At 39.3% G+C, this 17,043-nt stretch overlaps 3 protein-coding genes across 3 annotated transcripts; 1 reads left to right on the top strand and 2 right to left on the bottom strand.

Moving 5' to 3' along the window:
• Positions 1-4,495: 4,495 nt before the first annotated feature.
• Positions 4,496-5,340, bottom strand: LOC101115849 (keratin-associated protein 13-1). Its single transcript, XM_012186549.5, has one exon. The coding sequence runs from the start codon at positions 5,286-5,288 to the stop codon at positions 4,818-4,820; it is 471 nt and encodes a 156-aa protein (XP_012041939.3). The 5' UTR covers positions 5,289-5,340; the 3' UTR covers positions 4,496-4,817.
• Positions 5,341-9,470: 4,130 nt separating this feature from the next.
• On the top strand, positions 9,471-10,293 carry LOC101115597 (keratin-associated protein 13-1-like). Its single transcript, XM_012186542.4, has one exon. It carries the CDS (start codon positions 9,523-9,525, stop codon positions 10,024-10,026), a length of 504 nt encoding a protein of 167 aa, XP_012041932.1. The 5' UTR covers positions 9,471-9,522; the 3' UTR covers positions 10,027-10,293.
• A 5,863-nt stretch (positions 10,294-16,156) lies between these two features.
• On the bottom strand, positions 16,157-17,043 carry LOC101106046 (keratin-associated protein 13-1-like). Its single transcript, XM_004002776.6, has one exon. It carries the CDS (start codon positions 16,995-16,997, stop codon positions 16,503-16,505), a length of 495 nt encoding a protein of 164 aa, XP_004002825.2. The 5' UTR covers positions 16,998-17,043; the 3' UTR covers positions 16,157-16,502.

Raw genomic sequence — 17,043 nt, 5'->3', positions numbered from 1 at the left:
CATTCTCCAGGCAAGAACACTGGAGTGGGTTGCCGTTTCCTTATCCAATGCATGAAAGTGAAGTCGCTCAGTCATGTCCGACTCTTAATGACCCCATGGACCACAAGCCCACCTGGCTCTTCCGTCCATGGGATCTTCCAGGCAAGAGTACTGGAGTGTGGTGCCATTGCCTTCTCCAATTTCCTAAAGAGTTTGAAAACGGAGATTTCAGGCTTATGAGGATAAGAGAGCAGGCATTTTGTTGCAAATGCCTCCTAAGTGAGCTGCTGCTAAGTCACTTCAGTCGTGTCCGACTCTGTGTGACCCCATAGATGGAAGCCCACCAGCTCCCCCTTCCCCGGGATTCTCCAGGCAAGAACACTAGAGTGGGTTGCCATTTCCTTCTCCAATGCATGAAAGTGAAAAGTGAAAGGGAAGTCGCTCAGTCGTGTCCGACTCTTAGCGACCCCATGGACTGCAGCCTACCAGGCTCCTCCATCCATGGGATTTTCCAGGCAAGAGTACAGGAGTGGGGTGTCAAGGTAAGTACTATCAGTAAGCTTTCATTCACTCCTCTGCTCAGATACAAGTTGGTACTATAAACCCCAGACTTTTAAAAGCGAAAGGATACATATTTATTAACTGCTGTTAACAAAGAAGGTAGGCCACTACTCAGGCATCTAAACACACACAAATTCAGCTATAGTAACATATTCCCACATTTCTAGTCATCATTGTACTATATGTCTTAGCCAGAGCAGTAAGGCAAGAAAAACAGATAAAGGGCATAAAATATCGAGAGAATAAGAAAGTTGTCTTTATTCACAGGCAGAATGATTGTCTACACAAAACATCCTAAGCAATGTATGCAATTACTATAGAAAACTATTTTATTTCTATATATAAAACCAACATTGCTTGAACAATTAAGTCTAAAATATGTTTTAAAAACAAAATTTATAATCTAGAAATACATTTCATGATTCCAGATTCCCATATTAATACTTATAAAATATTTCAGAAAGAAATTAAATAAGACTCGAGTAGAGATACATATCATGGGTTGAAAGCTTTTATTACATCTTAATGTACATTGATAGATTCAATACATTCTGAACAAAAATGCCAGGAGGCATTTTATAGAATCTGAAAGACCAACCGTGAAATCTACATGGGAGAGTAAGAATAGCAAAAACAACTTTCAAAAAGAGAATAAAATTTGAAAGACCTTTATTATATCATTTCAGGACTTAATATAAAGATATATCAATGTATTTTGGTACAGAGGAAATTATAGGTGATTATTCAGTGGAACAGAATATAGATCTGAAATAGACTCACATGTATATTATCAATTTCTTTTTATAAAATGTCAAATAATTCAAATGTGGAAAATATATTTTCAACAAATGGCATTAAAATTGTTGGATGTATTAAAGTGATTTTTTAAAAAGGGGTGAAAATGTGTTGTGCAACAATATTATACTTCTGCTGAAAACCATTAAACAGTCTGTGTTGCTTTCAGAAGTAAGTGATCCAGAATTAGACACCTAAGACCTAGAGAAAATAGCTCCTAAATCTTTCTGGCCTAATTTCAAATCATTCTTCCCTTTTCCCTCAATGACCAGACAAAATGGCTTTCCACCTTATAGTGCACATATCAAGGCTTTGATGCTGAAACACGTGTTTTCCATGCCCCACGTATCTAGCCCCTACTTTTTTTTTTTTAATCTTTTTTCTCCTTACTTATTCTTTAGACCTGTTTCAAATGCTCTTTCTCTGGGAATTCTTTCTTTACTTGTAAGGTATATGTTGCTCAACATATGTTACTGTAGCATCAAGGACTTATTCACAGCTCATTATTTATATAACATTTGCTTTCTCTGTTAGACTTTCATTCTAGTTAGAACAAATAGCATACATTTCTCACTCTGTTTTTCATTTCTCATTATGGAGTAATACACAAAATAATTTTGTTAAAGAAATATATTCAACAGTATATTTCCATAGCACAGATTTTGGCTCACAGTAAAGGTTTAATGAAGATATTGTGAAAAATAGTAATACTGGCCAAATGTTTGGCTATGTGTTCTGAGGTGTTACTAATTTAAAAAAGGGGCATAAAGGGTTTGGGGAGGATACAGTTCACTGTAATCACTAATGAGGTAAAAATTATTAATAAATGGAAATTGTTGAAATCAGATGCCTAAAAATTACTCATGAGAAAATTTCCTGGAAAAATGGATATATTTATTCTCAGAAATCAGAACTGGAAACAACTTGGTAGACAGACAATCAGCAGTTTCTGGAACTTTAGTTGTGTGGGCAGCAGCTTGGGACACAAAACCCTGGGTTCACATTTCCATGGTGTTAGGCATCTGCGGAAGCATGCAGCAGGTGGAATCAGGAAGCTAGAAGCCAGATAAGTGCCAGTTGGTCTGCTCTTAGTTGTATAGAATAGGATTAAGTTAGTGAAATCTGAATGAACACTATACTATTCACTATCCTAAAATTAATTGATGAAATATAGAAAGAGTAAAATCTGTATTCCAGGAAATTTATAATGCCAGAGATTTGGAACAGAGGAAGATGCAGTTTCCCAAGTGGTAATGGCAAAAATATCATCTCAGGAATTATGTGTTTCCTGTTGTAAAATATACAGTTTTCTTATTTTGACTATCAACCTGAAATGGGATACTATATTTAACTTCAGGTGTAATTGTAATGTTATAAATTCATTGCCTCCACCACCAAATTTTAGTGATTATTTGTGATCTCATCATATCACTGTTTACACTCAATCAGTCTTTGAGTTATTTTTGTAAATTTGCTTACTAGTTTTGGTAAGGAGAATAATGGCCCCTTGCTGCTGCTGCTGCTGCTGCTAAGTCGCGTCAGTCGTGTCCGACTCTGTGCGACCCCATAGACGTCAACCCACCAGGCTCCCCCGTCCCTGGGATTCTCCAGGCAAGAACACAGGAGTGGGTTGCCATTTCCTTCTCCAATGCATGAAAGTGAAAAGTGAAAGTGAAGTCTCTTAGTCGTGTCTGACTCTTAGTGACCCCATGGACTGCAGCCTACCACGCTCCTCCGTGCATGGGATTTTCCAGGAAAGAGTATTGGAGTGGGGTGCCATTGCCTACTCCATGTTATATAGCAAGAGTAATGAGAGTAGTAATGAATTAAAGTTGCTAATCAGTTGATACGAAACAGAGAGATCATCAGGTGAGCCCAATGTGTTTATAAACATTCTTGAAAATGGAAGAGAAAGGCGGAAGAATAGACCAGAGTCATATCAATACAAGGAGGATTTTACCCACCACTGCTGATTTTGGAGGAAGAGGGGCATAGGCTAAAGAATTTGGGTGGCCTCTAGAAAACAAGCAAACAAAAAGAAGACAAGTAAATAGGCTTTCCCCCAGATCCTCTGGAAAGAAATGAGGCCCTGCTAGCACAATGATTTTAGTTGAGGGAGATATCTCATTCAACTAAATTTAATTTCCTAATTTGCATCTAATTTCCTAATTTCAGGGATGTTTGAAAATCTTACAAAGAATAGGAAAATATTTATTTTTCCTATATAGAATGCTACTTGTTCTACATAAAGATTAAATTTCCAGTTGTCATTGTACTGTCTCTGTTACTACTTTACTTTCTATAACACTTGTATGTAAGATAGAAAAATAACACTTAAAAAAAGAATATCCAAATTTATTTCAATATACAATTGAAACATTCATTTTTGATGATATTAGAGCTTTCTTGAGAACAGTTAGATTCTGTTTCTCTGTTGCTTAAGAAATCCAGGTGCAACCTCACACCTGCTGAGCCTAGTTCCTTCTCATCTAAGTTTGTTGCCTATCTTTTTATACAAATGGTGATAATTTGAGCAGATTGAAAACAGTAATTGGGGTACAGGGATTTAGTCAATTAAAAAAAGAGAGAGAGAGAGAAAATTTCCTGCAAGGTGATTATCTAAAGCTCAGAGGTGTTCTTTTCTCTAAAAATGTACAGCCACACACTAGTCTTCCATTTGATACCCTTCATGCCCAGGTCTTATCACAGAAGCCTAAATTATATTCCTGCATTCTTAAAACCACTCTTGTACATAAGGTGTTTCAAGATGTATGGTCTGTGTAGATAAAGATATTCAAATCTCTTGAGATTTTCTTTTACAGTAAGGCTGTATGTAGAAGCTATGGGCATCCAGAGAAAATTCTTAGTTAAAGAAAGAAAAACGTCTGGAGTAGGAGATGGCAAGCTACTCTGCTGGACATGATTGAGTTACTGAACAGTAACAAAAACCAGTATTCTTGTCTGTAAAAATCTATGGACAAAGGAGACTGTGGGCTACAGTCCGTGGGGTCGAAAAGAGTTGCGCATGACTGAGCACAACCAAAATTAGTGCATAGCCCCCTAAATCTGAGCTTTCCAAAGCCCATTAATAGAAACAATAACAATACAAATCTTAGTTGACACATTGTTAATAAATAACAACATTCACAGCATATTTGGATGGCAGAACAAAGAGTTTATTAAAATCAAATTATTTGACCTTCCATCTATCTTTGGGAGAAGCGCAAAACGGTAAATTCTATCTACGATTCAATTTGAATTTCTTATTAACTTTGTAGGTTGACAGTGTGAATTTATCTCCCCAATCTCAGGGTTAGAAAGGTAAAGAATTGCCAGTGATCAGGAAATACTAGAATACTTTTCAATGGAGCAGATTAAGATAGCAGATAATTAGGGTACACAATCTAAATTTCTCAAATGAATTTGGCTCTTCTACAAGTTAATCAGTAGAAGCCAGATCTACAGGTTGGTAAGTAGCAAGATTAATGGAAACTTCTGCAGGGAAAATTAATTGGGTGCCAGAATCGGGATCCACAGCCCAGGGAAGGGAAGCCACAGACTCCATAGCCCAGGGGTCTGAAGACACGGGATCCACAGCCCACTGAGTAGCACCTTCTGGATCCAGAGCTCAGGGAGCTGCAGCTGCTGGACTTACAGCCCAGAGATCCATGGTGAGTCGTCTTGCAGGGACTGGAGAAGGTGGAGGTCCTCTGACGGCGGCAGGACGTCTGGCAGGGACGGGACACCACACGGAACGTCTGGGTCCTGATGGGCACACAGCAGGTCTCTCGACTGTAGAGAGAAGAGCCCAGCTGGCAGGAGCTTCGAGGGCAGAGATCAGTGCTGTAGACCAGGTTTCTGGGGAAGGAGGAGCCACAGGAGGAGCCTGAGTAGCGCAGGTGGCCCCCAAGGGAGCAGGAGGAGAAGTTTCTGGAACAACAGTTGTAGGACATGTTCACAGGAGATGTGAGTTCAGCTGAGCTACAGTGAGAAGATTCTGAGTTTGAATGTAATGTTCTGGACAGATGTGCTTATATATACTCTCAGCAATAGGTGTGGTAACCTACAGGGTCATTTTTTCCATATGTCTGTTCCCTTGTTTACATGTGTGTAACTTAGCAATCTTCTCTATAATTGTAGTTGGAATGGTTCTCCCCATATTGTATTTATGGATGCTATAATTTTGGTGTTATAGCCAAGGCCAATGAACTACACCTATGTTAGAAATGCTATGACTTGTTTCACACGAATGCTTATTCCATGATAGTCAAGAAAGCCTTTCTGCTTCCTCTTGCCATAATCTTTGGGTGTTTTGCTTCTGTCAATGAAGAGAAAATGCTTTTCTCAAATGGCAGTTACATAAGATAAAGTTATTTTTCTTCTTTGTCAATGGATCAGAGGTGTAACTTTGGCTTGGACAAAGAACCTACTAAACACTGACTTTACTTGTTGCCATGTCTTCTCGGAGGATGAGATGGTTGGATGGCATCACCGACTCAATGGACATGAGTTTGGGTGAATTCCGGGAGTTGGTGATGGACAGGGTGGCGTGCCATGCTGTGGTCCATGGGGTCACAAAGAGTCGGATGTGACTGAGTAACTGAACTGAACTGGTATCTTCTCATCCTCCATTATTGTCAATCTACTACATTCTGTTATGAATGTGTCTCAGATACAATGGAAAGGAAAAATTATCAGCCAAGACACTTTTTTGAGTGCCATTGATGGCTAGAACCAGAAAGAAACCTGCACAGCTATTTGGAGACATGGTGACAGTGAGGGACGGAACTAAGACAGAGTCACAAGGAAAGCCAGCTTGGAAAGCATCAAAGAGCTAAGAAATATTGAGATGAGGGAAGGAAGCAATTGAGTTTCAGATTCAGTGGACCTGACATGAGCCCTGTAGTCTTAACAGATTGTCACCTGTACATGTAGATGCCCTAAGAATTTCCTTCTCAGATCTCCATCTACAGAAGGCTTGACTGATCAAGGATGCCCCTGCCCCAACTCCATGCTATGGCCCAAAATCTAACACTGCATTGGTAGGAGAGCCTGTCTTTCCATGGGGCTGCTCCCAGGCAATGACCGAGCACAGGAGAGATATTAGAAGGCCTCCTTCTTAAGACACATGAGATCCTTTGCTGGCCAACAATTGAGGATCTCCAATGGTCTTGAGAAACTGTCCGCAATCTGAGGCTGCCTGGGGCATGTCTGTCTATCTTCTTCACTCTGATGAGACTCTCATGGAAGTCTGACAAGTCTCCTAGCCATCTTCCCCTCTTCCCCAACACTCTTCTCTCGCAGCCATCTCCCCATAAGTCTTTGTACCTTTAATTCCATCTCGGGATCATTTCTGCTAAAGCCCATCTTTCAGTCACCTCAACGTTAGGCCAGTTCTACTCATTTCCTGAGTACCATTTCACACATCAGATGATGCATCAACTTTGATAAACCCTAAACTATTGTTTAGATATGTTAGATAGTATCATCAACTTAATGGACATGAATCTGAGCAAACTCCAGGAGGCAGTGGAGGACAGAGGAGCATGGCATGCTGTAGTCCATGGGGTCACAAAGAGTCAGACACGACTTAGTGACTGAAGAACAACAAAACTATTATTTCTTCAAATACTGTTTCCATCCCCTTTTTATCTCCTTTTTTTCCTGAGATCCAATTATAAGCAAAATAGAGTATACATTATATATACATGCCTCTCACAGTCTTTTCTGTATATTCAGTCTTTTTGTCTTTTTCATGCTTTAGTTTGGGATTTCCTTCTATTCCATCTTCTAATTCACTGTCTATTCAGTTCAGTCACTCAGTCACATCTGACTCTTTGCAACCCAATGGACTGCAGCACGCCAGGCCTCCCTGTCCATCACCAACTCCTGGAGGTTGCTCAAACTCATGTCCATCAAGTTGGTGATACCATCCAACCATCTCATCCTCTGTTGCATCCTTTTCCTCCTGCCTTCAGTCTTTCCCAATGAATCCATCAGGGTCTTTTCCAATGAATCAGTTCTTCGCATCAGGTGGCCCAAGTACTGGAGCTTCAGCTTCAGCATCAGTCCTTCCAATGAATATTCAGGACTGATTTCCTTTAGGATGGACTGGCTGGATCTCCGTGTACTCCAAGGTACTCTCAACAGTCTTCTCCAAAACCACAGTTCAAAAGCATCATCTATTAGGCAATGTTTAATCTACTGATAAAAGATATCACTAGTTTTTCCAAATCAGTTATTACTTTATAAATTTCTAAACTTTCAGTTAGATTCTGTTGTCTAGTTTTCATTTTCTGTCCCCAATCCTCAAATTATCTTCAATTCTGAAACACAGCTCTTCCTTTATAGTAATATTTCCCTGTTTCCTACTACTAAATTCATAGCATAAGTAGTTTAATGTCTGATTTTCCCAAGACTATTATATGGATTATGGATTTCAGATTGTATTTTCTGCTGTTATATTTTGTTCCAGTTTTATTTTGTTATATGCAGTATTTTAATGTTATTATTTTTGGTAAGTTTATAATAGTTTTATTAAAAAATAAAATAATAAAATATTGCTATCAACAATAACATTACATTTCCTTGAGTCTGGAGTATAGTTTAACTAGTTTTATTTTAACACTGAATATTTTGTGAATAAACTTTGAAAGTAGCTGTAGCTATTTACACACTCAGAATATGATAAAATTTAGTAAACTTTGTTTTTAACCTTTAACTCTATAGTTAAAGAGAAGCTATATATATATATATATATATATATGAAAAACAAAAGGGAGATAAAATCTAAGTTAAATACATTAAAAAGAGGAAGGAATAATGGTAGGGTGAGAACAGAAAGAGGAGAGAAAGAGAGAGATTTACATACCCTACAGAATAAAAGAGAAGTGGAAAAAAATCTTCACATATAGGCAGGAAACTGCGGCTCTGCAAATGCCAGGAAGTGAAAGCCTGTGCAGAGAAAAACTAGAGATATTCTAAGACAATAGAAATCCTGCATCGCTGTTCAATTGCTAAATCATGTCCGACTCTTTGCGACCCCATGGACTGCAGCACGCCAGGCTCTTTTGTCCTTCACTATCTCCTGGAGTTTGCTCAAACTCATGTCCATTGAGTCAGTGATGCCATCCAACTATCTCATCCTCTATGGTCCCCTTCTCCTCCCACCTTCAATCTTTCCCAGCATCAGGGTCTTTTCCAATGAGTCAGCCTTCACATCAGGTTGCAAAGGATTAGTGGGGCAGCTTCAGCAGATAATGAAAGGAACAATATATCAAGATTCATAAAATATACTCATTTTGATATTTTTAATCATAAAGACATTAGGGAATAAGTAATAATTTGAGTGCAATAGAAAAAAAAGATTTCCTAAGCCTTCTCTGTGTTTCGCTTTCAATTGCTTCCTTCTCTCACCATACATCAGCGTTTCCGTCTTAACTAAATAGACATGGGCCAGATCGATCTCTCCTGGATACTATTTCAGCTGAGCCTCTTTTTTGGTCATCTTATCTTTACATACAGAGAAGCTGTCTTCATGTTCCTCGCCATTTCTCTCTCAGTCTCTTATTTTATCTATTTTTGGTCTCTATTGGATTAGGGACATACTGTATAACTGTGATCCTTGGTGTATTTTCTATTGCTGCCATAACGATTACCGGTGAGTGATTTTGGAGAATGGGAGTAAATGGTGACAAAGTGGATCATTTCAGAAAAGCTTCGAAACTGTGTCTCTGATCCATGGTACCAGAGGAAAATCCATCTTATTCCACACTCAGGAGGGAAACAGTCACCAGGAAAAACAGATGTAGATACATAGGAAGTAGGTTAGGGTAAATCAGAAAAAAAGCTTTCCTGGTCATGACGCTTCCCTGGCCATGATGGGATGCGCATTAGTAGGAAACAGTCATAGCATTTCCGACATAGCAGTAGTTCATTGGCTTTGGCTATAACAACAGAATTACAGCATCCATAAAAACAAACGCGAGAAACCATTTACCTGCAACTGCAATTACCGAGAAGACTACTGAATTACACATATGCAAAAGAGGAAATCTCATTAGGAACCATGATCCCTTGGTGTGCCACACCCCTTGCTGGAAGTGTATAAATGCCACAGTGCAGGAGAGACATTCAAACTCAGAATCTTCTCACTGTAACTCAACTGAACTCCCATCTCCTGTTAACATGTCCTACAGCCGCTGCTCTGGAAACTTCTCTTCTTGCTCCCTTGGGAGCTACCGGCGCTACCCAGCTTCCTCCTTCCCCAGCAACCTGATCTGCAGCACTGACCTCTGCTCTCCCAGCTCCTGCCAGCTGGGCTCCTCTCTCTACAGCCAGGAGACCTGCTGTGAGCCCATCAGGACCCAGACTGTGGTGTCCCGTCCCTGCCAGACGTCCTGCTACCGCCCGAGGACCTCCACGTTCTCCAGTCCCTGCCAGACGACTTTCCCTGGGTCTCTGGCCTATAGGTCCAGCAGCTGCAGCTCCCTGAGCTCTGGATCCAGAAGCTGCTACTCAGTGGGCTGTGGAGGCCGTGGCTTCAGACGCCTGGGTTATGGAATCTGTGGCTTCCCTTCCCTGAGCCATGGATCTGGATTCTGTCACCCAACCTACTTTTTGTCCAGTAGCTGCCAATCATCCTGTTACAGACCATCCTGTGGATCTGGCTTCTATCGTTCAATTTGTTGAAGGTCTAAATCCTTTTGCATATTGAGATCAAAGTCTCTCTCAGTATACCCATCGTTTTCCTTCTCACATTTACCACTAATCTTTTATTCTTAAATCATCAGTTTCTTGCATCATCAACTTTTGAGGGACTCTAAACTTAATGAATAACCCAATATGAAGTCCTATTGCCTGTACTATTGGATTGAAAATATACTATTGGATTTTCATGGAAAAGCATTTGAAAATGAAAATTTTAATCTAATAAATTTACATCATCTGACATTGAAATATATTGTTTGTCTTATTTGCCTATAGTTTAATCAAGATTTGGGAATTTTAAATAAAGATCAATGTGCATCTGAAACTGGATGTGAAAACACACATTTTGAAAGATTTTAGCATATTTCCATTGTCATTGCATATGTTTCCTAGTGGGAGTAATTGTTTCCTGGAGGTCCATATTTTATTTGCCTCAATATCAGTGATATTTGCCTGAGGATGGAGGCATGGATTTCTGCTAATAATGGAAAACAGAGAAATCGGTGTATAACTAGAAATGCAGGCAACAAAAATACAGTATAATTTACAAGATGAGATAATATGTACATAACATACTGAAAGTTTAGTATCTCAATGTAGATTTTCAGCTAAGAGAAAAAACAAGACTTTAAACAACTCCAAGGGTAGATGTTTTGTTCTCTGTTGGTTGGCATTAAGTGCCGTAATCCTTCCCTGAGCCTGGTCCCAGTGATGATCCTTTCTGAGCCGTACCTATGAACATTCATAAAGAGATTCACAATGATTTTAATTGGGGAGTAACTGCGTTAAGCAGTGAGTGCTAATTCTTTCCAGTTGTATCTCACTCTTTGCAACCCATGGATTGTATCCAGCCAGACTCCTCTGTCCATGGAATTTTCCAGGCAAGAATACTGAAGTGGGTTGCCATTCCTTTCTCCAGGGGATCTTCCTCACTCAGGGATCGAACCAGTGTCTCTTACATCCTCTGCACTGGCAGGCAAATTCTTTACCACTAGTGCCACCTGGGAAGCCCACTGGGTTAAGGAGATGTGGGATAACCTCCCAAGGCTTCCTCAAGGCTCAACCTGAATTACTAACAGCAACATACATGGAGCAGTGTTGAATAAATATTTGTATCCTCTAGGCTTAGGCTGTATCCTTTTCCCCTAGTATCTTTTTCCTCCTGTATCCTTTTCCTAGCTCTAAAGCAGAGCTGAAGTCAAAACCTTGAGTACAGACTGTGTATTTGTCACAAGATATCAGGCGACTAGGACTTCCCAGGTGGTGCTAGTGGCAAAGAACCCGCCTGCCAGTGCAGGAGACATAAGAGATATGGGTTTGATACTTAGGTCAGGAAGATCCCCTGGAGGAGGGCATGGCAACCCACTCAGTGTTCTTGCCTCAAGAATCCCACAGACAGAGAAACCTGGTGGGCTACAGTCCAATAGATTGTACAGTCGGACATGACTGAAGCAACTTAGCACGCACACATGCACAGCATGCATCACGCAAATAGTATGGGAGACCATGGAAGGTGACAGAATCAAAGAGAAAAAATCTTACAAAGGAATCTGTTTTTTTTTTGTTGCTGACTTTATGATGGGCAAAGAGGGCTTAGTCTTTCAAGGTCTTTTTAGGAACATATGGTATGATATTGGAATTGTCCTCCCGTGGATCTGATCAACAGTGAGAATCATTTATCCATCAACTTGCGCTTCCCATTGTTGGAATGTTGCCTGGCTGTGTATTAATTTTCTGGAACCTCATTAAACATGTGAGAGGATTCAGTATGTTCCTTTTGTTTTTCTGGTTGTGATCTCTGAGAACCCAGGTAGAGAGTGAAAGAAATGTTGTTTATGCAGGAGGGGAGATACTGTCAATACAAAGAGGGTTGAAACTTGCATGCAATTGTTTCAGGCACTGTAGCTGTGTCTGGGATCACAGTTGGAAGAATTAATATATAACAGAGGGTACAAGGGGTACTTGATACACAACTTGCGTTTAATTGCTCAAATATCCTCATGAGAAAGACAAACATTCTGTGCTATAGATCTTCCCAGACGAGAGAAAGAAAAGTCAAAAAGAATTAGAAATTTGCCCAAATTTGTTCATCAAAGATCTAGTAGAATTCCATCTCTTGAATCAACCTATTCTTGTTATTTTCTGAACTTTTTTTTTTACCTACTTTTTTAACCAAGAGCCTTGAATATACCTCCTACTATGGAGATTGCTTTACCTGAATAGACTTCAGCTCCTTTGGATCTAGTTTCATTAGCCTCGTGAGTAGTATTCATATTAAAGAGAAAAACAAAAAATAAATGTAGAGTTTAGGAAAAGAATGCTAAAGAAAAATGAGCTAATTTCTCTTAAAAAGATTTGCATTAACCATAATACTTAATAATAGATTGACAGAAATACATTATTATCCCTCAGGAAGATATTGCTAGAAATTCTGAGTGCAATGACAAACCCTGTATTATTCACTTTAATTATCATTATTAATGTCACATTAAAAAGTTCCCTTCCTCAATAACTACCACTATGAACAAGAATAGTAAAACACAAAACAAACGCACACACACATGAAAACTCTCTTTCACAGTCACACACGCATAATTTTAATATCAGCAACCCCAAAATTGAAGATGAGCTTACTGTTAATATTTTTTTAAAAATAAGAGATAAAGGTGATTTCTATATAACTCGACAGATTTCTCCTCTTCCCTCTGAATTCCCCCAACATAAACACTGTCACTCCTAGAAGCTTTTCTCTGAAAATTAAAAAAGAAAAGAGTAAAATTGCCAAACCATGACATCTCACTAATCTGTAAACAGCATTCCCATTTTGGTGAGTCAGACTTACGGAGCAATCAGGCATCGATCAGGATAGAACCATGGGGAAGTCCTTGAGAAGGGAAAAGTCGTGTAACTGGATGCAAAAGTAACATAGAATATGGAATAAAGACCTGAAATCAAGCATGAAAGAATGTACCTCCCTCCCCCACTGTGTGTGCTTTGTTATATAAAGTAACATGCTAATGACATAAAAATCAACAACAAAAAAGGCACCAGGAAAATAAAAAATACAACAGAGATGGAAGAGGTGATTGATGAGGTAAGGAAAAGCATGCCAAAAAACTACTCTGGGTATACACAAAAAATGTTTTAAAACTGCAGCTTCTGCTTTGAATAGCAGAATATTACAGCATGTTTGGATCCAATTATGGGCTATACATTTACAGCAATTACAACAGTATTTTTTTCTTCATGGGAATCCTACTTGATTATTTTTATCATGATGTGGTCCTTCAGCAAAATTTTTGTTTCTATTGTTACTGAGACAACCAGTCATTTTATCTTTGATTTGAACTTTTTAAATAATTTTGCATTAGAACTGCCAGAGTATTATGAACTTTCATTAGCTTTACATGGACTCTTTGGACTGGATGAAGAAATCAAATCAAGAAGAAATCAAATCACTATTGGAATTAAATTCATTTTTTATTTGAAGTATTTAGCAATATTGACATAATGCTGGCTTCATTAATCCTTAGTGAAGCTTTTCTTTTGATAATGGAAGAGCACATCATCTACTGCTTCATTTGTGCTTTTGTTGTTTGGGGTGTGTGTGTGTGTGTGTGTGTGTGTGTGTGTGTGTGCATGTGTATGTTTTACTTGTACAAGAAAACTTAGGATTTAACATGGCAAAAATGATTTAGAGTAGCTATTTGACCTAAATGAAACGTATGCATCAGAGTGATATATGAACAGAGTTTTTACAACTGTTAGTGATAAATAATCATCTTTGGAAGTAATCTTTTTAAAACTTCTGTCTTTTGAAATAGATTCTGATGCTTCTCCAGCAAAATCATCTCTTTGACTTTTTATCTGGTAAGTGATACTTCTGACCCCCATGGTGGAGAGTAAATGTCAAAAAAATTATTGCACAAGTCATATTTCACCATCAGCTTGCTTTAAGTATAGAAACTAAGAACTCACACTTTTAAATTAACATATGAACTTTTAGCTTTAGTTCATTGCTCCTAATAAGATATTCTTTTGCAAAGTCTAAAAACATAAAAATTCTCCCAAACAATAAAATAAATAGTTGTAGATTTAAGCAGTACAATATGCGGCCAAGCAAGCCACTGCAGCAAGAGCATTTAGATTGATCTTTATATGCTGTATGCTTCTGCACACAGTCATGTCTGACTCCTTACGACCTCATGGATGGTAACCTGCCAGGCTCCGCTGTCCATGGGATTTTTTTCAGGCAAGAACACGAGTGGGTGGCCATTCCCTTCTTCAGGGGATCTTCCCATCTCAGTGGTCTAACCTGAGTCTCTTGGCCTCCCACACTGGCAGAGGGATGCTTTACCACTGCAGCACCTGTGAAGCAAGTATATGCTGTGTACCACCCTCAGTTTTATGCCCATATTTTATGTACTGCTGCTGCTGCTGCTAAGTGGCTTCAGTTGTGTCTGACTCTGTGCGACCCCATAGATGGCAGCCCACCAGGCTCCACCGTCCCTGGGATTCTCCAGGCAAGAACACTGGAGTGGGTTGCCATTTCCTTCTCCAATGCATGAAAGTGAAAAGTGAAAGTGAGGTCGCTCAGTCATGTCTGACTCTTAGCGACCCCATGGAGCGCAGCCCACCAGTCTCCTCCGTCCATGGGATTTTCCAGGCAAGAGTACTGGAGTGGGGTGCCATTGCCTTCTCCCTGATCAGTAATCCTAAATTTCCCACTATCTCCACCTACTGGTAGCTTGGTGTCTATTACGGCATCTTGCAGGATGTGGAAACAGCCACAGCAGTACTGGCTAGGTTAGAACGACAAATGAACCTCTGCCAAGATTTGAACACGTGAACTGTCCTACCACTGTATTTAAATGCAATGTGTTTTCCATGATCCCTCAGCAATAAAAGGAGTAGTTCTATTTTTTTCAGGCAGAGCAAAGAATAGGATATGGCTTGTCTTCAGATTTAACACTGGTTAAAGTAAAAACTGTTCACCCTGTATGCATCTTATAAGCACTCCACTAGATGAAACCATAGCAAAAGCAAAGTGGAAGTTTCCTAAACCAATCATCACTAATGTTGACTCAGTTATTCATTACATATAAAAAGTGAGAAATCTAAGGCAATTACCAAGTGGGACTGGATGCTGAGACAAACAGAATAAACCAAGACATATGGTTACCCTGTGGGTGAGAATCTAGGTCATCTGTACGTTTTAATAATATTGTCCTTGACTTAAAGGATAAAAGTTGGGAGCATAACTGCTGATTCAAGTGTAATCAGCTTCCTAAACATTTAGTTAACTCTTGTAACATGAGAATATTTGCATTGTTTTTGAATTTCATTTTCCTTTTTTTTTCTCTAATTAAATGTTATCAACAGAACAACTTAAAAAGTGGTTGCAAACCAACTGTATTAATGATTGTATAAAAAGTGCTGGGCTTACTTCTGATAAGTATTGGGGTGTATTAGATGTTTTCAATTATCAATCAATTAGACATTTCATTTGCTTTCTTATGAAAGCAGTAAATCTGGGGCAACTGAAATTCTTACCAAATCTAGCTCACTAACTTCTTACTGAATTTATTATTTTAGAATCTATCTATGAGTAGTCTTCCTTCCAAAATTATGTGATGTAGTCAATTTAAGATACCTATTTATAATTATATAAAATATTCAAGTTTTGAACCCCCTACAAAACCAAAGGTCACAGTTACTTGTCTGTAGTCTTAAAATGTAGTCTTAAAAATTTAATTTCAGATTTTACCATATTAACAGAATGTATTTACTCCTTCTGTATTAACAGAAGGGTAAACATGAAAGATGAAATAATTTCTTCCAAACCTAAATGACACTGAACAGTTTTACCTTTTAAATTGAGAAAATTTAAATTATGAGTACAAGATGCAGAAAAATACAGCCAGATATTTAGAATTAGATTTGAAGACACGTCCTAAGTTGCTTCAATTGTGTCCAGCTCTTTGTGACCCTATGAACTTTAGCCTGCCAGGCTTGTCTGTCCATGGGATTCTCCAGGCAAGAATACTGGAGTGGGTTGCCATGCCCTCTTCCATTGAAGAAACAAAGCAAACAAAATGATAAAACCAATATGTGGATGTCATATACCATACTTTATTTAAACTCACACCATTTTTTCTACTAGTAAAATTTGAAATAGATGCATTTGGGGAAATAACCAGGAGAAATAAACAGGAAATAAATGTGCTTCCGTATCGCATGTCTATATAGCTACAAGGGAGTAGTTATGGCACCTTTCTTCAATGAATACATTTTCAGTTACCGGTATTCAAATTATTCCTTATCCAGTGTAGGTAACAGCAGAAGTCAAATTTATAAGCTAAAGGTAAAACAAGAGGTCAACAGATAGTGTAGATCTCGATATAGTTAAGCATTGCATTAAATTCTAGATGTAGTATGTATTGTGTTCAAGTATGACATTAGTAGAAGCCAGATCCACAGGTCGGTTGGAAAGAAAGAGACTGGCCACTCCTAGAAGAGAAGAAGGTGGGACGGTAAAAGCTGGATCTACAACTTAGGGATGAGAAAATGTTGGGGCTGTGACCCACGGATTGGAAACCACCGGATCCAAAGCCCAGAGATGGGAAAACATGACCAGCAGATTGCAAGTTACTGGAACCGAAGCCCAGAGATCCAGAGCAAGTCGTCTGGCAGGGACTGAAGAACGTGGAGGTCCTCGGGCGGTAGCAGGACGTCTGGCAGGGACTGGACACCACAGTCTGGGTCCTGATGGGCTCACAGCAGGTCTCCTGGCTGTAGAGAGAGGAGCCCAGCTGGCAGGAGCTGGGAGAGTAGAGGTCAGTCCTGTAGACCAGGTTGCTGGGGAAGGAGGAGCCACAGGAGGAGCCTGAGTAGCGCAGGTGGTCCCGGAGGGAGCGGGAGGAGAAGTTTCCAGAGCAGCAGTTGTAGGACATCTTCGCAGGTGATGTGAGTTACGATGGGAAGGTTCTGAGTCTGAAT

The sequence above is a fragment of the Ovis aries genome, chromosome 1, assembly GCF_016772045.2.
Source record: "Ovis aries strain OAR_USU_Benz2616 breed Rambouillet chromosome 1, ARS-UI_Ramb_v3.0, whole genome shotgun sequence".
Taxonomy (NCBI): Eukaryota; Metazoa; Chordata; class Mammalia; order Artiodactyla; family Bovidae; genus Ovis; species Ovis aries.
Note: the sequence above shows the minus strand (reverse complement) of the source record. Positions and strands in the feature narration are given on the sequence as shown.